The sequence below is a fragment of the Trachurus trachurus genome (assembly GCF_905171665.1).
Source record: "Trachurus trachurus genome assembly, chromosome: 22".
NCBI lineage: Eukaryota > Metazoa > Chordata > Actinopteri > Carangiformes > Carangidae > Trachurus > Trachurus trachurus.
Genome location: NC_139907.1, coordinates 27,733,869 through 27,754,484, shown reverse-complemented (window position 1 = coordinate 27,754,484; position 20,616 = coordinate 27,733,869). Strand labels below are relative to the sequence as shown.

The window sequence follows — 20,616 nt, the reverse complement described above, 5'->3', positions numbered from 1 at the left end:
ATAGGCTACATGTTGATGAATATATGTGACATTATAACTTCCTTCTCCTGTGAGGTGTCCATCGGTGGAGGCTGCTGGTGAATACACAGATAATAGTGCCAAATACACACTGTGTCCTGTGTATAACAACACAACCATTTATTAGATATTTATATGGTGTTTATGGGCTGGCAGAGGGGAAGTAGGCTACACAGACTGAACAACATGGCCTTGGTGTCAGTTAGTCAGTGTGTTGGAGATATGGACGGATGTAGGTTAAGTGCCTCTATAGTCAAAGCAGGAGATGCACAGGTGTTACTAATTAACTAATTAGTCAGCCAGCAGCTAAATGAAACACAGCTGTTATTCCACAGGTTTTTTTTTATCCTACTGTATGAAATAGATCAGGGGTTCTCACCTAGTCTCAGTCTGGGACCCACATTTTCCCATGGTCATTAAGTCGCGACCCACTTTATAGAATTCAAACCAAGATTTTTTTTTTAAAAAGCCTTTAAAAACTCATTTTGCTCTTTATTGAGCAAAGTGCATTTCAGAGCACATGAATGACCATGACAACTGCATGTACGGAAGTGAATAAAAAAATATCAAACTGCACAAAATGGAGACCAACAAAACGATATATTTGACTTCTAATGCATCTCTGCATTCAGAGAATATTCACAAAAGTGAATAAATATCAAATTGCACAAAATAAAGACCCACAAAACAAGGTATTTTCACTGCATTCAGGCCACATTAATAAGAAACTGATATCTTTGCATTCAGAGCAAATAATAAGAAACTGAGGAGGACCAGTGCCTTTCAATATAAGTTATTTTTCAAAATAAAAGACATGTCCAACATCAGATGTGCATTAAATATTATTTAGCCTACTTTTTTGACCAGCTGTCCGCGACCCATCCAGAACGGGTCCGCGACCCACTTTTGGGTCCTGACCCACCAGTTGAGAACCACTGAAATAGATGGATTAGATGAAAGGAAAGCTATTAAACAGAAACACAATGTAGCCTACTGATCTTACACTTTTAACTTTTACTAAACAGAACATGTCAAGGAAATGATGGCTGCAGGTTTGGTTTGTCAGTTGATAAGCAGACAGTTTTCTGCAGAGGACAGACAGGCTATAGCCTACAACAGGCTGCCTGTGTGTTTGTGTGTAAGTGAATGTAAATGATGGTCCTGCTAGTATAAGAGGAAGTAAACAGACAAGATAATGTGGCTTTAACTCTCAGCCCTCCTCCTCCTCCTCCTCCAGAGAAAGAATATGACATCAGTTAGAGGTGCAGCCAATCAGAGTGCGGTACGCTCAGGCTGGAGGAGTACCGTGTGTGTGTTCAGCGTAGCTGGCGTGCAGTTGGTTGTGTGTATGTGTGGGTGAGTGTGCGTGTATGTGTGAGTGTCTGAATGCGAGCAAGTTGATATTATCTTTTAATTTCGCCAACCTCTTTGAAATTAACTGTGGGAGTGAGCCGAGGCAGCGGTGAGTGAAGGCGAAGAGAAAAACAACCCCCGTCAACACTAACAGCGTTAAGACTAATGAACTCGATAATAACAAGTTTTTCTCTACGCACAGTCGATGAGGAGAAGCCACATCTACGCAGTTTAACCAATTTGGGTCTATCATGTTTTTTGACACTAGCTAACCCGGAGCCGAGGCTGTGCAGCTGCTCTCCGTGCTGTTGGACTTGTTTTTTTCTCTCGAGCTCGACAGTTTGAAGTCAAGTGATAATCCCGTGTGCCTTGTTTTAAATGTGGAAAAGCCGCTCATGTTAGCTAATGAAGTTGTAACCGTCACAGAAGAAACCGTAGTAATTGTAGGGGACAAGCCATAAACAAGTCAGAAACGAAGAAAGAAAAGAAAAGAAAGGAAAAAAAACATGCTAAAGACGTTGACGAAGAAACTAAGAAGACATTCACTCAATGAGATTCATCCTTTCCAACTGAAGGTAAGTTTGACTATTAAACTGCACTTTTAACAGCAACACAACATTATTTAAAGGCGCAGTTTGTAGTTGCATGCACTCTTGTGCTGAGCTCGACACAGTGCTGCACAGCTGACAGAAACTAGCTTCATTGTGCTTTACTTTTGTCTTGTGACTTGTTCATTTGTAGGCCAGTTGACTGCGCAGCTCCAACACTGAGCTTGTAACCTTGCTTGAGCAGGGTTACACCAGGGTTACACTGAGTTCATTAACACTCCTTTCTCTTTCTCTTTCACACACACACTGATAGAGTGACACAGAGGGTGCTTTCAGGCAGACACGGTTCTGGTTCTGGTTCTGGTCTGGAGTCCCAAAACCTTGGTGCTTTCTGGTGAACCAGCAGTGTTCACACCAGTTTAAGTGGAACCAAAGTGGGAGTACTGTGCATTGCTCAGGCAGAAGTAAACACAACAGTGGCAAATTATTTCTTTTGCTGTCTCAGTAGTCCTTCAGTTTTTTAAGTGTAGTTATTTGGTCGTTGGAGTGAACCCAGCCTTGGCCCTCTACCCCAAGTTCAAAGATAAGAACTGCTTTACTTTATTAAGCCCCAAAGGGAAATCCATCCATAGGCCTACAACTTGTTCTTTCTTGTACAGCTCTCTAGCTTTCCTTGAAATTCAGTATTTTCCCACATCTCCACCAAACATTTCATGTCTTCAGCAGACCACGACAATTATTTTTCTTCAGGTTATCAATCACTGTCCTCTCCTTCTCTTTCCTGCTTGTCTTTATAGCCTATAATACGACATGCCCACTGATGATGTCACGGTTCGCAGGGAAGAACCAACTATTTTTTGGTTACCGAGAAGAACCGACTTTTCAGGTCCCGAACCTGTTATTTTTTTGGTCTGAACATGCTGGCCGGTTCAAAATTGGGTTCTGGAACCGGAACCAGCACTGAGCCCTGAGTCAGATATCACACCGTACGCAGACTTTGTCAGCCTGTGTGTTTTGATATCCAAGCGTGTGCTGTTTTGCTCTTCTATCTGCTCCCGAGCACCTCGGTCCATTCATTACTACGTACGAAGGAATGCACCCTCTGTAGCTCACAGGGCCCAGCCAGATGTTTACAAGAAGGAACTGGAGATCCACATCGCTACACAAACACGTCAGCAAACATGTGGCATGTCAACAAACTCTTCCACCCTCGTACGGACACTCACTGACTCAGAATCTGTTGTTTGACACTCTGTCCAGAGTTGTCTCGCGTGCAGAGGAAGAAGAGTCCAGGTTCCACACACACAGAGGGGAAGACTGGTGTGTTGGGACATCACTTTGACATATAAAAGTGTAATAAAAAAAAGAACATTTCAGTGAAAACCTCGGTGTCAGCATCTACGTCTGTAACCCCCAATTTTCCGCAACACAGTTCTGTTGAAGTGCTGCTCAATTGTTGCTGCCTGCTCAGTTTGCATAATGCCTCTTTTTGGTGAGTAGGAGGGTGAATTGTATCCTGCATGGGTCACTAACTTGCTCCATCCACAACACTATTGTGCGTCAACCGACTGTATAGTCGCATGGCAGCCATTTTGTGCCAAAGCGCTCCTGTTCAAAGGCCTGGCCACGGATACAGAGGAAAGTGTGCCATCCCCATTGTCTGCTTTTGTTTGTGTTTGTTGCTCTGCTCAGTTGGAGGATTCCTTCTGCTGAAAGTGGTTAGTGTGATGGGGAAAAGTGAACAGTAGGACTGCTGCCTATATCCTACCGCTGGCACCAGAACTCTTCAGGCTGCACCTCATCCCTTTTGGAACTGATACACCGGGTTTATTCAAAGGAGTTACCATAGGAAACGATCGCAACTGTTAAATCAGAAAAAAACGAAGTTTATGCACATGAATGATCACTTTAAAGTTTACAAAAAGTGGACTGATGTGCAACCTTTACATTGATGTTATCAGTTGAAGCAGATTTGAACTGTTGTAGTGTTAAAGGGATAGTTAATCATTTTGGCAAATTGGCCCATTGCCATAAAGGGCTCCAGACTGCTCCTAAATGGGGGCATTTGCAATGCAAGTGCAAGTAAATTTTTCTGTTTGTTTTTTTTAACACAAGTGAAATGTGGAAGTGGTGAATCAAGGAATCTGGCACAGGTGGCGGACCAATGTGTGAAGATCATGAATGAAAAGGGAATGTGAATATTTGCTCTGCAAGTCGATTTATGCCTCTAAATATTCTGCTTGCGCTCCTAAAATTTTAAGTTAGGGGGCCACTTTGCTACTAGTAAAAAATGTTATTCTGGAGCCTTGATAGTCATCGGAGGACGTTAATTAGGCTACTTGTCGGTGCATTCTGTTTTGAGAGAGAGGCGCACACAGAACTTACGGTTTTCCCTACACAATCCAACAACTCCAAAACACTCTCGTTGAGAAGTTGTGACCTGCACATTCGCCACACTATGAAATCATAACGTATAATTTTGTAACATTATTACACATGAAGCAAATACTCTGAACTATTGAAATCACTCCGCCCAGCAGCCATGTACATGAGTGTAGTTCCGGCTACGCATTTACATTGAAAACAACTTTGTTTCGTAATATTCCAATATTATTTCATAGCGTGGCGATTGGCCAATGTGCAGGTCACAACTTGTCCACCAGAGTGTTTTGGAGTTGTTGGATTGTGTATTTAGGGAAAACCGAAAGTTCTGTGTGCCATGTCTCTGCGTCTCTCTCTCAAAACAACATGCACCGACAAATAAAGGTAATTAACATACTACTATGACTATAGGGATTATGGCAATGGGCCATTTTGCCAAAATGATGAACTATCCCTTTAAAGCAGATGGGAAACCTGGTTTGGGATACTGCATTGGTCTGAAAAGCATCAGCTAGCACCAACCAGTGTTGTGACTTTTCCATGATGGAAACAGAAACTCTAACAGTTTTGGTATCAGCATGTCAGTCACGTTAGCATTGTACTTGCCAGATTACCTTTTTACTGTTATGAACATGATAACATCACTAAACAAACACTCAGGAAGTCTGTAAACGGCCATGACTGGGCCTTTGTTTCTTCTTCCAAATAAGTTGTGTCATCTGCGGGTTTGCTAAAAACACGTCTGATTATCTGACTTATCAGTGTTCCAAGTCTCCCAGATCTCTTCCATGACTCTTGTGTGTACAAGGCAATGATTACTCATAGAAATGATAAGGCTTAAAGTAGACAAAACAAGTTGCGGTAAACTGAAAGTAACCTTTAAAGGGCCACTGCAGTGACTTAGTAGTCCACTTTATCGCCTGAGGTTTGAGGCTTATACTGATAATGGAAAGTGTCATAAACCAGTCTGTTCCACATGCAAAATGATCTTCATACGGATTCTTAGGATTTTGTGTTATGTAATTGTGACAAAGACACTTAGTGGGTCACTTTACAGTGTAGAATTGTAGACCCTCCCTCCATTACAAATGTCAACATCTTACTAACCAAGGTTGGCTGTGGCAGCACTCCTCAGTCAGCAGTCTGCTGTGAATCCATTACAGCGGAATATTTACATCCAGCGTTTTGATTAAAGATGAATTATTGTTATCTCTTGTCTGATTTAGTTTGGGGCTTGCTGTGGACACGATCCAGTTTTCATTAGTAAATCAGATCATATTTGAGTTAGAGGTTTGCAGCAGTGGTTGCTGGCTGACCGGGGGCTGAGTGACCATTACAGGGTAATTGACGAGGGACTAAAGGTCTCTCAGGCAGTGTTACAGTACACATCCCAGTTTACACTAATCATGACTACTCTGCTGCGCTATGGGGGAAGATCCACTGGAGTACGAGGGAAAGTGGATTGGCCATCTCTGACCCTGTGTGGTGTGTTTTCAGGAGAGAGGGGGACTGAGAGGGACAGTGTCCATGTCTGTGTGGAAGGACAAAGCAAAGCTGATATGTGTGTGAACTGGGTGGTGTGCGTACGCTGTGACATTGCCATTGATCCAGCTTAGCAAGCTGCTCAGTGTTGCAAGGGACTGACAAGGATTTCATTCAACTGTTCTTGACACACAAACACACAACTCTTTGTCTGGATCTGCATGCATGCACAAAAGCAGTTTGTATGCTTTAAAGTTTCATAGAGTCTTACTTTCTCTTTGCTTATGTGCTTCAGCTGTCTGAATAATATCATGCAGTCTGCAACTACTTGCCCATAAACACACAGGCAGTGTGAGTAATAAAGTTTAACTTGCTATCTATAAATCACGAGGCTGTGGTAAACCTTCCAAATTATTGTTGACTTGTCATTGTTCTCCCTGACACTTTAGTTTACTGTATATTCTCTAATGCATCTTTATGCATTTAAGCATCTACATTTAGAAAACTTTATCATACTTTTTGCTGTTCAAACACACTGCAAAACGTGTTGACAACTGAAGAGTGTGGACAGAATAGCCTCCATGGTTGTGTGCTGCTCTGCAGGACAATGCTACTGTCATGGCTGCTAGCAGAGCAGATCCTTACTTCAAACATAATTTGAATATTTGTCATGCAAAGTAGTGGTGGAGCCAAATTTAGTAGTTGATGAAAACCACCGTCAGAGATTCACTTGAAGATAAGATTTGAATGTTGTAATTGCAGGAGTCTGGGAGCAGCAGCAGAAGGTCATTTAGCTTTTAAATGTCATCTTCACACTTGTTCTCATCTTAACACATCTCCTTCACTGCAGTTTGTTTTCACTGTGAATGCAACGCTAATGACTAATAAGCATGTGGGAAAGGGTGTGACTGTGGGTGGTCCTGATTGAACATCTGATTGGGTTTCTGTGCTTCTTGCACATGTTGTACCTTCTCTGTAAACCACAACCATATCAGTTGTCTGCTCAGAGTACATATACTGTACACCAGCATACAACTGTGAATTGTTCATGTATTCAACCATCCTGACAAATCCACAGTACATTTTAATTCACCTGTACTGAAATGATGAAACTTTGTAGAAAACTGAAATTTTGTCCTAACGAGCCACAGCTGTGTTATTTTCTAACCTTTGCACTTGTTAAAGGGGCAGTGCTGCAGTAGTAGCCTACTGCTCTTTATCCAAAACTGACACTTCAGGAAAGACTGTGTTGATGCTTACTTGCAAGGATTATAGTATGAGCTGACTGACCTGTCCAGGTTGGAGTAGTGCAATCCAGGCTTAACTACAGCATTACACAAGAGCTGAAAAAAGAATGAACTGAAAGGGCCCAGAAATAAATAAATACATACATTGAATCTGTCAAATCTAAATTTACAGAAGTAAGAAAAATGATATAAAGCATCCATTTAATGTCACATCATATTGGAGCTGGAATGATGATACCACAGTGAAGTTCTGTATGATGGTGAAACTGTCATTTACCTCCTGTTAGGAAAGCCCTGCCATCCTGTGTCCCTGTAAACTACAGTGTTTGCTGTTAACTGTGTACCAACGCACTAAGCACTGTGCTTCATCCTCTCCTTACAATCATTTCTTACATCCTGATACTGGATAATGTGAGAAAACAAATATTTGACAATCATCAAATTTGCACTGCATGACTGAGTGCCTTAAACAGCGTTGGGAGCAGAACCTATTCAAATACTTGCACATACATATGTAACACTCCCAGATGTCATTTGCATGCTCGGATTTTATGATGGTCTGTTGACAGAGGCCTGCTTTGCATAAATAGGACTTTCTCAGATGGAGTGGTTATTTTACTGATGATAGTGCACATGTGTGCTAGGTGAAATGAGGAAGTCACTGAAAGCAGAAAGCTGTAACTGCAGTTGTCTGTTGTGGTTCAAAGTAACACATTTAATGCGAGTGTCAGTGTGATCATCTGACACATGTAATTATCACAGACAGTATATTGTGACAGACGTAATTGTTGTAGTTTACAGTGATAGACTCCAACCCGTGTCCAACAAGTGAGTTGCACATGTGATACAATGCATTTCTGTTGTTGTGTTCCATCGGCAACAACCTCCGAGGCGTTTCCCCGAGGGGAAGGAAAGGCCACATCGTTACTGTCAGCTTATATTTGCCTCCTGTTGCACAGACAATGATTGCTCTGTGGAGGAACATCAGACTTCCAGGCCAGCAGAAGCACCGAAATGTAAGCTGCTGTGACTTCTTCATCCTGTTGATTCCATCGAGCGCGTCTCGGACTGGACTCCCGTCTCTGCAGAGCGCAATTAAGACATGTAGTTTATGAACCACCGGCGTCACTTTATCCTTAGTGTCCTGCAGCAGTAACTTTTAATAGGATTTCAGCTGTTTCATGGATGCTGTCCAACAATAATTCACTGGAGTGTACAGTGTAGCCAAAGCCCTGAGTCAGCCACTTGCCAAAATACATTTCCTTCCCACAGCTATTCCTCAGTGTAATTTTTCCTATGGAGTTCATGAAGTGATCCAGTTCTATTTGCGAGAGCCAAGGTTTTTTGTCTTGTCCACTGGCTCTGGGCCTGTTCATTGAGAATCTGTCCCATAACTTGTGTACCACTGAAGAGCAATCTACACTCAGGCCTCATCCAAATAACTTCAACAGTGTCAACAGTAGTGAGTTTACCCTGAAATATTGGGCTCCGTCCTTTACAGTGATATCCAATACCTTCAAATGTGTTTATATAGTAAATGAGAAATTGTTTTACCACTATGTAAAAAAAAAAAAAAAAAAGTGCTACTGCTACATTATTTTTAACTCACTGAAAATAAATAACTTAAAATGTAAATTGTAGATTTGCTTTGACATTATGCATTTTAGGTTGGTGATATTGTAATAGTTGTTAATGATAGGACACATTTTAGCTCAGCAGTGTGAGAGTAACAGGTGAAAAGGGGGAATACGGCTACAGTACATGATGGGATGTAACCCTTGAATGTTAATTTCACCAAAATAATATATAATTGATGAGCCTGAGAAACTGTACATTGGAATTTACACTTGACATGAATTGAATACTGTCTGCCCTTATTTGGCTTTGAGGCCCTGGCTCCTCTCTCTCTGTTTTTAGAGAGCTTCAGAAAAGGAAGAGTGTGTGTGTGCGTGTGCGTGTGTATTTAGTGAGTAGAAGGGAGGACACTGTATGTTTGTGTGAATGTATGTGTGTAGTACACACACACACACACACACACACACAGAGGCACAGATGGCAGCTGCTCAGCGAGGCCTTGGAGTGGTAATTACTGAGTGTGCGGCGCATTACTTAACTCTTAGCGTCGCAGTCTGCAGGGTATCTGTATTGTTGCTACTGCTGTAGACAAGGAATTCATTTTAAAGAGACTGGCTGCTTCAGCTTGTGAGAGAAAAATAGTCTGCACTAGACAGCACTACAGATTTACAAATGACCATGCTGCATTTACATTGAAATGAATGTTTTTGTTACTGTTGGAAGCTCATAGATTTGTATTTGTTTCAGATTAGAGTTGGATTTTGTGGCAAACTTTAAAAAACAAACTAGAGCTGCAACTAATAGTTATTTTCATTACAGATTAATCAGTTGATTAGTTGTTGTTAGTCAATGTTAAAAAATGCTGAAAAATGTCAATCAGTGTTTCTCAAACCACAAAGTGACATCCTCAATTGTCTTGTTTTGTCCACAAACCAAAGAGACTGAGTTTACAGTATTGTCATGAAGGAAGAAAGAAACCAGAAATATTCACATTTAAGAAGCTGAAATCAGAGATTTTGGACTTTCTTTCTTCTCTACTCAAACTGATTATTCTATTATCAAAATAGTTGACGAATAATTTAATAATCGATTATTGTTCGATTAATCGATTAATTATTGCAGCTCCAATTGCAACTTTTTATTTTGATTGAGTTACTCTGATCTTCTGAGGATTAAATGGAATTAAAATCAGCTTTCACAATCTGATTGATCTGAGGCCAAATGAAGGAGTAGCATTTTATTTATAAGATGGAAGAGGTTAATGAGTGTGTTTGACCTACAGTCCAAACTCAAACTGAATCCTTTTTCCAGATTTCGTACCATGGCAGTGGAGAGGGAGGGGAGAGTGATGACTCGGAGGGAGAGAACCAGGAACTTGCACAGATTGACAGAGGTATGTGGCCGCTTGCCTCCCCCGTCATTCATTTATTTACACACGTTATAATGAAATGTTTCAGATCAACACATAATGTGCTACTTGATAAGAAAACTCTTTTGCAAGCATGTCTTCAGCTTTCCTCTGACATTTCCTGTTTATCAACTCCTCCAGAGAGACGGAGAAACTGCGCCCTCACCCCATTGGCCACCAGCCAGCAGCACAACCAGGGCCCCCTCTCTCCGGCCCGGTTACGGCGCCTGCGCCTACTACTAGATGCCAACCTGGATCGCCACTCTTCAGAGGAAGAACTGGAGCGAATCAGCCGCGGCGACACCAGGAAGTGGGTGTCTGCGCTCCCGCAGCGCCACGGCGACCACCACAGCAGCGCCTCCAGCGACGAGGAGGTACGGGACCTCTGTGGCTGCAGGTCGCCGGCCGCCTCCGCCAGGCCGCTGGTCGAGCCGGGCGCTTGCCTGGCCGCCTCCCCCAGCCCCGTGCTCTTCAGCTCCAGTCCGCCGCGCAGTCTCAAGCCGCCGCCCATGCGCTTTCAGCTGCAGGTGGTGCAGCCGGTGGCACGGCCCATTATTCTGACCCACTTTGAGCAGGCAGCACCTTATCGAAAGTATCGACACAGCTACGGCGGGGAGCCGGGGAGGCCCAGTCTGGACCTGGAGAAAATGCAACAGGTTAGTTGTCTAAGCTGTGGATACATACAGTATGTCTGACTTTTTACCAGCACCAGCCTCTGCAGAAACATTTTAGAATTTAGTCTAGAATTTTAATCATTGACATATTACATGTCTTTGTTGACATTATTAACTTTACAGCATGACAATTTCAGAGGAATAACTCAGATGTTTGTAAAAACAATAATGTAATACTGCAAAAATTTAAAACAAGACTAAATTATATCCCCTCAGATTTATTGTACCTAATTTGAATGTGACAATAGCAGTCAAATAAATAAAGTGAATTAAGAAGAAACATTTTTCACTCCAGCTGTAGTCAAGTTCAAGTATGAACTCATGAAGGAGAAATGTTCTCAAACTTGAAGTATAGTTGTTGTCTCAGTGGGCTTCCATCACTGCACAGTGTAACTCACTGTTCTCAGAGCACTTAATGGTGAATTATCATCTTATTTATTACACTGTTTGTCTCCCAGATGAATTATCTGTTACACTAGGATTTTTAATGTGAGGACTGCCCAGATCAACTTTCAATTCAGCTATTAAGCTTGGAGGCCTCTTAATTACCACAGTCCAAAATCAACCCAGACTGTGCACTTTGCAAAACCTCACTTACAGTATTTAGTTGAGAATTGATTATATATTCTGTATTTTCTCTCTTTTTTATTCCTACATACTGTAGTTGGTAAGCTGAGGTCTTCTGTGTAGCAATATTCGTTTTCTGCAGCCAAATCAGATTCCCTTTCATGTCTAAAACCCACTTGGCCAGTAGTTGAAGTGAATTTCTTAGCAATAGCAATAAAATGTTCCTCTGTAGCAGCGCGTACTGTACAGTCCACTAAAAATGTTCTCAGCACAAACAGCAGATGAGTGGAGCACTTCCCCCTGAACAGCTCAAACTGTAACGTCAGGATTCAGTCCAAAAATACAATGATGTCCCTGCAGTCTACCCCACTACCCTCCACACACACACACACACACACACGGCCACGCAAATGAGCACGCTCGCACAAGCAAACAAAGTGTTCACTTTCCATGGCCGGACGCTTGCCACCACGGTGGTCTGGCTGGAGAGGGATGAAGGAGAGGGAGGCACGGACGGCAGATGTCCGCCCTCGTTTCTCACAAAGGCTGGCGAGCGAGGGGAAACGACGGAGGGGTGGAGGCAGAAGGAGAGGATTAAACAAACAACAGAAAAACGACAGCCACTAATGAGTCATGGAGAAGCTGGTCCACTAATCATTAAAATCCAATAGACTTGTTGGCCCACACCATGGATGGAAATGTGTGTGTGTGTTTGTGTGTCAGTGAGTTTGTGTGCGTGTGTGTGTTTGCAGAGAGAGAAACTGCAGGTTTCAGGGGTCCATATGTCCATGGGGTTTTTAGAGGGAAAGAACAGATGATGAGAGACAGCGGGCAGCGATGAGAAGGGTGAAGAGAAGAAAGAGGAGGAGAGAAAGAGTGTGTGTGTGTGTGTGTGTGTATGGGGGGGTACGCGTCTGTCATCCTGCCTGTCTTTTTGTGTCTGCATGTGTACATCCTCCTGTCTGTGAGGTTGTTGCTGTGTCTGCGTGCATGTGTGTGTGTGTGTGCGTCTGTGTACATCTTGCCCCAGTGTGTGTAGTGTGTGTGAGAGTGTGTGCACACTCGGTCAAGTGGAATGGGAGGTGCTGCAGAGAATACAATAGGGGGCCTACAGAGGTAGCTAGCAGACTCAGCTCCAGTCTCCCATTAACCCTTTAGCTGGACAACTTCTTTCAACACAGCTTACACACCATGTCACCTCCTTAACACATCCACTGCTGGAGAAAGAGAGTTGACTATATGGCTTTTTAAAATATTTTTATTTTTAGAAAAAGCAAAAAGGTGTTGAGGATCAGGAGCTTTCTGTCTCATATAAGGGCGAAGATGGCTCATTTTGGACCAGATACTGACAGTATTTTAATTGTCCCCCACTGGAAGTCCCTATGAAACTATTAATGAATGAGTCCAGTTGTAATCCCCCAAACTCTGAGCTGATGTTATTGATTTGAAGTTTGCGAGGCTGCCCCAGTGTGACCGTACGCCGCCGCCTGAGCCATGCGTTTATTTATCTCCTAATTTTATTAAAGGCAGGGTGACAGGGTCAGCAGGCCGTCTCTCATAATCCCTCATGCATGCTAATCCATGACCAATTGCTCAGATGTGACACAGCCACTGTTGGTCAGCCTGGTTATGAGGAGAGAACAAGTGTTTATGTGGAAGATGCTGACTGGACCTTTACATGCCAGCAATGCAACTCTATAAAATAGAATAAATATTGTCTCTCAACTCAAATAACAGTGTATTGGATACATATTGTATCAATTTACTAAGCATCACATATAATATTGTATTTTTAATGTTTCTAAGTATAATTTCTTTTTGCTACCTTATACTTACGTATATCAATATCAAACATAATACGCAGTTGTAATGACTGTTCTCTTATATAGAAACATGGTGGTATTTTGTGTTTGTGTAAAGAAAAGCAGAGCTGCTTGTTTTGGATAGCAGGATTCAGAGAGAGGGAACTCAAGGGGCCTGAATATCTTTATATAAGTCACTGAATCAACAACAGAATAAATAACACACGTCCAACTATAATAGAATCCTCCTCTTCAAGATTGGATTTTACTCTTTGTGTTCTTCATGAATAAACACAACACTCCAACTGGCAGCCACAACAGATTCCTAGTTGGCAAGTCATGACCTGTTGGACATGCGTGTGTGTGTGTGTAGTTTAAAGGGGCTGTGGTGTGGGCTGCTGGTGAATAACAGAGTGATTCTGCTGCAGCCGGTGCTGTATGTGAGAGAAAATCTAATGTTTCTATCAGGCTGATGGAAGGTTTGGAGTCAACTGGATAAAAGGTTGATGGTGCTGTTTGTTTTTTTTTAATAGGAATCACATGTTTGATGATTGAAAGCTGAGTCAGTCATCACATGTCGTATTGAAAATGTATCTGTCAGCTTTTTTTATGCTGAATTCAATACAAAGTGGAAAGAATTGTTGGAGCAGCTTGCACCCAATCTGACTGTAGTCCCCTGGATGAAAAAAAGATAAGAGCTGGCAGGAGGTGAGCATGAGGGCAAGTGCACACCAGCTCTCTCCCACATCACAACAGCAGGAGTCTTGTGTTTCCATTCTTCCCTAAGCTCCCTTCCCCCTTAGAAGCTACCTCCCCAACACCAGACAATTCCATGATTGTGTGGTCCCGCCACCCCCACTGTGTTTTTGAGAATAGTGGAGCTGCGTGGACATGGAGGGGAGTGGGAGACAGGATATTGCATAAGCTTCATTGACCGAGTGTTTAGTTTAGTGAGACAGCTGGATTTTCCTCACTTTCTTAATCATCCTGCTTCACTGTTTATTGACTGTCGGTGCTCACATCACACAGTATGTGGCCGTTTTAATGTAAAGTTAACCTTCAAATAACAATGGTTGAATTTACTTAAATGCTCAATTTAATGTTTACTCAAGCAAATGTTCTGCAGGTTTTAATGTTGAGAGAGAGAGAGAGAGAAATTGAAACTGTGTTGTTGTTCTCCACAGAAAATGCTGCTGAAAAAGAACTGCGGAGGAAAAACACGGACTATAAAGATTCGGGTGAGTCACTTTTCCCACAGCAATGAACAAAAGCTTTTGTAGTAATCTGTCATGATGAATCCAAACAATTTATGGTACAGCGTTTCCAATTGAATCGGATTCTATTTGTGGCGGCAGCTGCTGCCACATAATATTTATTTAAGGTGTTTTCTTTGCAAATATTTTCATTGTACTTTGTGACAAATAAATAAGTGAACAATACGTACAGCTCTCTGACAGGCACCGAGAGAGAAACAGTCCTGTGATGCAGTAGGATTTCTCAATGGTCAGTCTGACTGTGACAGAGAGAAAGAGAGAGTTGCTGTGCATAAAGTGAAATAAGAAAATCAGATTTTACTTATTAGAAATGGTAATGAAATCAACATGTGGTGGTCAGTGTTCATTTTAATGGCAGCCTGCCTCGGATAAATCAGTGTATTGGAAACACTGTGATAGGTCTGGTACCAGTTAACTCCTGTTCTACACTGGGCCCTTCCTTTTATGCACGCTCATATTAGGCAGTTCCAGATCAGGTTGTGTCCGTAAACAGCAACGGTAAAGGTTGCGCGGTTGCTCGACCCCTGCGGAACGGCCTGGCCCCGTCTCATCGCGAGCACCTTGATGTCCATCCAAGTGCATACTGGGACAGCATCTGGCCACGGCGTTTGTTCTCCAGCCCGGAGCCCAGCCCGAGACGTCTGAAAATCTGATAGCGCCGCGAGATTCCTCCTGCACACGGCAAACCCAGCTCACCGCACTCATACCGAAGACAACGAGTCAAGGAAAAAAAATGTGCTCTTGATCTCTTGATCTCACTCAACAACCTTTAATAACCCAGCTTTCCACTGTGCTCTTAGATGTGCACATTTACTCGCATGAATAACTTGGTAAACATTAGGTAGGTGTTTCCCCAAGATTGTGTCCTTGTGATCTTCCTGTACAAGCGGTTTTCCCAGTCACTCTGTCCAAGAAGCGTCCACCAGCTCAGCCCTGCAGCCGTGTACGGGCTGATCTTGTTTGTAGTGGGGAAGGAGAGCAGGCTGGAAAGTGGATTGGAACAAGCCCGGGCATCTTGGCACGGAGCAGGGTACTCCAGAAGGATGCACAGTGTGGTGAGAAAAGTGACGTTATTATCACGTTGTGTGGGCTTGTGTCAATGGAAGCTCATCACACACTTGTTTACGGTCGCACACACACACACACACACACACACATACACCGACATCAGATGTAGCAGCGCCCAGTTTGCTCCAGTCTTCCACGTAGGTATGTGTGATCAGTACAAACATGTAATGCATGGAAATGTGCAACAAACCCAGGCTCATCTTTGAGAGTCTTTTATAAAGAACGAGTGAGTGGAGAGGAGAGATGGAGCTGAGGAAGAGGAGGAGGAGGAGGAGGAAGAAGAGGTGGAGTGTTTCCAGGGATGAAGTCATTTTCCATTTATAGCCTTGGCCGGCTTCTATCTGTTTAGCTCCACTGATACATAGAGATATGGCTCATTATCCTGGGTTGTTGCCGGTGCAGTCGGTGGTGTTGTTGTCCCTGTCGCTGACGTCTGTGGACACCGGGTACATTCCACTTCACAGATTTTTCTTCAAGCAAATACACAGCAGCCTGATGAGCCATTTAGAGGCCTGTGTTGACTCTTTCTACCCTTTTGTGCCACTCCATACCCATCTCTCTTTCACCGCTGCAGCTCGTCCCTCTCTGCTGTTACCTCTCTCCCTCTGTCCCGCGTCTCCTTTTATCTGTCAGCCTCCAGTTTCCTGGCCAGTGTCCAGATGAGACACTGGATCTGGATGGGGCCCCGGCTTCCAGACTTGATTCAAGCATTCAAGCATGGGAGTTGTTAAGAAGGTTTGGGAGGCTGATGATGGTGGTTATGTTTGTGTTTTACGGAGGGGGGGAAACATAGCTGCTGCTGCTGCTGCTGCTGCTGAGGCCTTCCCCCTCCAGGGGTTGGAGGTGAATAGGAGAGTGGTGAGAGGTTCCCAGGCTGCAGCAGGCAAGAGTGATGGCGTCTGGTTTCAGCCACTGTTAAAGGCTGGGCGGAGAGCAGGGTGAAGATTGATGGAGGTGAGGGAAACGCTGCAGATATGGAGAGTGGAAGTGAGAAATGTGCCGCACAGCACAGCCCTGTGAGTTTTGAGTTTGGAGTGTTAGTAAACTCCACGGCTTGGAGGTTTTGCTGTTAGTAGGTGAACAATGAGATCTTACAGGGATGGTTTGACTGTTTGGGAAATTCTCATATTAGCATGTTAGCTTAGTTTAGCACGAAGCCTTGACTTGAGTTTCTCTACAGATGAAACAAAATGGACTGAACCTGACAGAGGTTAACTGCTTCCACTACTGTGCAGGCTTCATGCTAAGATAAGCTAATTGGTTGTTGGCTGTAGCTTCATATTTACTGATATACTGATATAAGAGCACAACCATCATCTTATCTAGCTCTGCAAGAGGACGCCACCGACGTGCACCTCCTCCTACCTGCAAAACACATGTTGTTCACAGTGGAGATTGTAAAAAAAAAAAAAAAAAAAGCTGCACCAAAGTTTTTTAGTACAACAACATCCACACAACCCGATAACAAACACACCAAACCCCACTGCTGAAATGCTAAAGGAGGGAACAATCAGAAAAACCTGTCCATTCTCAACAGGATGAACCTAAAATGACATACAATCTCCAGAGACAAACATTTTTTGGCCCCCGTGTCTTAAATCAGAGTTCCAACCTCTGCTTTAGATGTCTGCTCAAACTGGGGCCTTGTACTTTGGGACTTGTACTCTTCCTGACCCCTCAGGCCTTAACTGTCCATCATGCAGCAGATGTGACCACAGAACTACTCTGCAGGGACGGCTAACATGGATAGGTATCCATCCAGATGTTTGACTCTTCCCTGCAGTCCCACAGACTCCATCTCCCATATGGAGAACATCTGAACACAGCTGACATTTATCAACCTTACTGTAACTCGTTCTTCGGCTGCCATTTGTTTTTTTCCACGTCTCACTTTTTAGCTGTTTATATCAACATTGGTTGATAAAACAGCTCCAAGAGGTTTTGGGAATTGTTGCTGCGTTACTGCGGCTCAGTTGTCAGCGCCGAGTCCCCGAAGATGTTGACTGAAGTCATAGCAACACCTGTAGCTCCACACACACTGTTGATGGGGCTTCTTTCATATGCACTGATGTCACTTGGTACTTTTCCAGCAGCAGTGGGCATGTGAATGGAACCAGCTCCTCCTCTCTTCTCACAGGTGACACTCAGATATAAAACTGTCCTTATCCACACTCTCCCATTTTCAATGTGATCAGCTCCTGATTACAGCGAGCCCGTCTCAAGTTCCTAATCTTTCTTAGTCCACCTTCTCACAAACTTGACTCCCTCTCAGCGGGCTCTGGAGAAAGTGCTGCCTCACTGCCAAATCCAACAAAGTCATTTCCTGCCGTTTCCTGTAGGGAGGAGAATGACCAGGGCTAATTTTAGACGGAGGGCTTGTAGAGCTACAAGAGGCACGGTTCTGCTCAGAGGGGGTTGTGTCTGAGTGGAAAAGCCTTTTCTGTCTCTGAACCTGCAGCGTGAATGAGAAAAAGTCATTGTGAAAATTAGGGATGGGACTTTTTGTCGACAAATCGACAAAAAATCGACACATGCTCCCCTCGACAAAAAAAATGGAGTGTCGAAATGTCGAGGGGGCGGGGCTTGTGGGATTTCCATGTGTAAATTGCCATTTGTCTTTCAATATTTCCTATTCAAATAAACAGCAGAAAGTGCCACTTTTCCCCTAATGAAATAAAATATTTTAAATAAAACAAATCCACTTTTTCTAAATGGGATAGCTACTTGACCCTCATTCTGCTTCACATGTGACGGGAGCGTGTGCGCATGCTGACAGGCGACAGAGTCAAGAGATCAGCTGTCCGGGCTCCCTGCAGACTAGGTGATGGTGCTGTTGATGACGAGTCCGGCAAAACCATCGGCAAAACAGGTGGATGCAATGGTTGCATTCTTCGTAGAGGACCGCGGACATGCACGGAAGAAAAAAAAAAGAAGAAAGAAACCGAATGCGTGCTGCCTCGTCCGCTCTTGCCGACAGCAGCGTTAATAAACCACAACAAAAGCACGTGTAGCCCCGCCCGCCCGCATATCTGCTGCTGCTGTTAAAAAAAAAATTAAAAAAAAAGGGCCGACAATTCGACAAAAAGTCGACACATGGGCCTCAACAATCGATTTTCCAAATCCTGTGTCGTTCCCATCCCTAGTGAAAATGTTGTAATGAGGTGTGGTCACCCACCAGCGTCACTGTGGTTTTCAGACACGGCCACACCCAGTGTCACCGCTGCTGTGACGCATACTAACTGAGCAATAATAGTATAACTCAGGGACAGCAGGTAATCCTCACCTTTCACATCCAGTAAAGCTCAAAAGCTGGATTAACCCAAACACCTACTTCTGACATGTCACTGACCACTGCTCTCTCTCTCTGTCTCTGTCCTTCTGTGTCCTCAGAACCTGACAGGCACTCGTCCTCCGCCCAGGTACACCTATGATCCCTCCATCTTCGCCTTTCGCTCCTTGAGCACAGTGCCCCCCTGCAGCCCCCTGACCCCGTGTGAAGATCCTCCCTGCTCATAAGGAAATTCATCCATCGCCAGATATTATCCCCCACCCCCCACCCTCTTCATTCCCAGACAGCTGCTTTTGTGTGGCTTCTGCAGCAAGACCAAGGAAGGACTGATGTGAAACTGACCACTAGAAAGACATTTTTTTTGATGAGCGGACTCTTTTGCACACTCAGGTAATCCCACCCTGTAACGCTGTCACTATGAGAATTGTTCAGTTGTGTGAAATCAGCAGGGACATTTGGAGAAAAAAAAAAAAAGTGGCCTAAACACAACGTCTCTAAGGATTCTTCAGGTATCGCAAACGTATAGCTGTTTCTGAAAAGATCCCGTGACTGGAGGAACAATGAATGATCGATGAAGAATGGAAACATGGACTGTGGACCAGAGTTGGCACAAAGGGACAAGGCCAACCATGATGACACGTGACGTTAGTTCTGGTTGGAAATAAAGCATGTAAGACAATCAAATGGTTCCAAGGTTTCCTCCTTTGATGTGATTGCTGGACATCTTGTAAGGCTCTTGGTAACTTCATATACTTAACATGGTGAGGTGAGTCATCCAATATCTTATTGTTGCGATAAATATAGACAGTGGTCACAGTTGTCTGTCTGAAAAACTACTTCTTTGGATGTGTTATTGAATATGCAGGTCATAACGAGCTATAACAGAACATGTATGAATGTAGTTGAATAGTAGACCTTCGATGATGTACGTTTCTTAATGAATTTGTCACTTTTAGTCCAGGTCAGAGTTAAGTACTTGTTTCCTCTTTCCTTGCATGAATTCCACTGTTTTGCAGAAAGAGCGCTCTATGGACATAAGGAAGTATGAGAATAGTTTTGCTGCACATTTTGGCAAGTGTAACTGGTGCTGTGTTATGCATAGCCTACTTGTAGTGTGCCATTATTTTTTTTTTTCCAATATTTTACCTCATTACTTTCTAGGTAGAAGAGGACCACTGGTGTATCTAAGACACCCCAGTGTTTTCTAAAGATCTCTTAATGCCTTGAAATCACATTCCTGTTGTATTGAATGAAGCTTGAGTTAGTTCGCAGCTCTCGAAGGAGCCGATCCATTGATTAAACACGTCACCACTGTAACTAAAGTTTTGCTGAAGTGAATGTAACACTGACATGTTTTCGTCCACTGTTGCACAAAAATTATTCAATAAATGCCCTGTGGCCTCTTGTTTAGGTGGTGATCTTTTTATTTGGGTCAATATGTGTAATGTGACTTGTGATGTAAAAAAAAAAACACTAACTAAAGGAAAAATCTGAATTGATGAGTGAACAACTGACACATTAATCAGCGCAACAAGTGCCCTTAATAGCGTTGTTTTGCTCTTTACTAAGACAACGTGGCTCCTTTAATTAATCAGCCACACTTTGTCACATTATACTTAACTAAATGTTTTCCTCTTCTTGAAACTCAGTAGTTACTGGTCCTGAATTTGACAAAGGAGGCTCCCACTAAATTTATTAGTGAACCAGGGAATGAATTATCCAACTTGAAAGCTTCACTAAATCAATGTTTTTCATACTAACCATGTGGCAATTGACAACATTTAATTTAAAAGGGTTTTGCTTTTCAGGTGTCCAAATTTGGTTCACTCTTATCCTTCCTAAGGACAGGTCACTAACAGGCTGCTGTCTCGGATCCGGACCTATCAGGTCCCAGATGTTATGACCTGTTCAGTTATTTTGAATTATTCA

At 43.2% G+C, this 20,616-nt stretch overlaps 1 protein-coding gene across 1 annotated transcript; it reads left to right on the top strand.

Annotated features, from left to right (window-relative positions):
- The first annotated feature begins 1,340 nt into the window (after positions 1 to 1,340).
- Positions 1,341 to 20,091, top strand: LOC311005691 (uncharacterized protein). Its single transcript, XM_083998214.1, has 5 exons — positions 1,341 to 1,946; positions 9,917 to 9,998; positions 10,155 to 10,669; positions 14,241 to 14,294; positions 18,789 to 20,091. Exons 1-5 carry the CDS (start codon positions 1,878 to 1,880, stop codon positions 18,912 to 18,914), a joined length of 846 nt encoding a protein of 281 aa, XP_083854340.1. The 5' UTR covers positions 1,341 to 1,877; the 3' UTR covers positions 18,915 to 20,091.
- Positions 20,092 to 20,616: the final 525 nt, after the last annotated feature.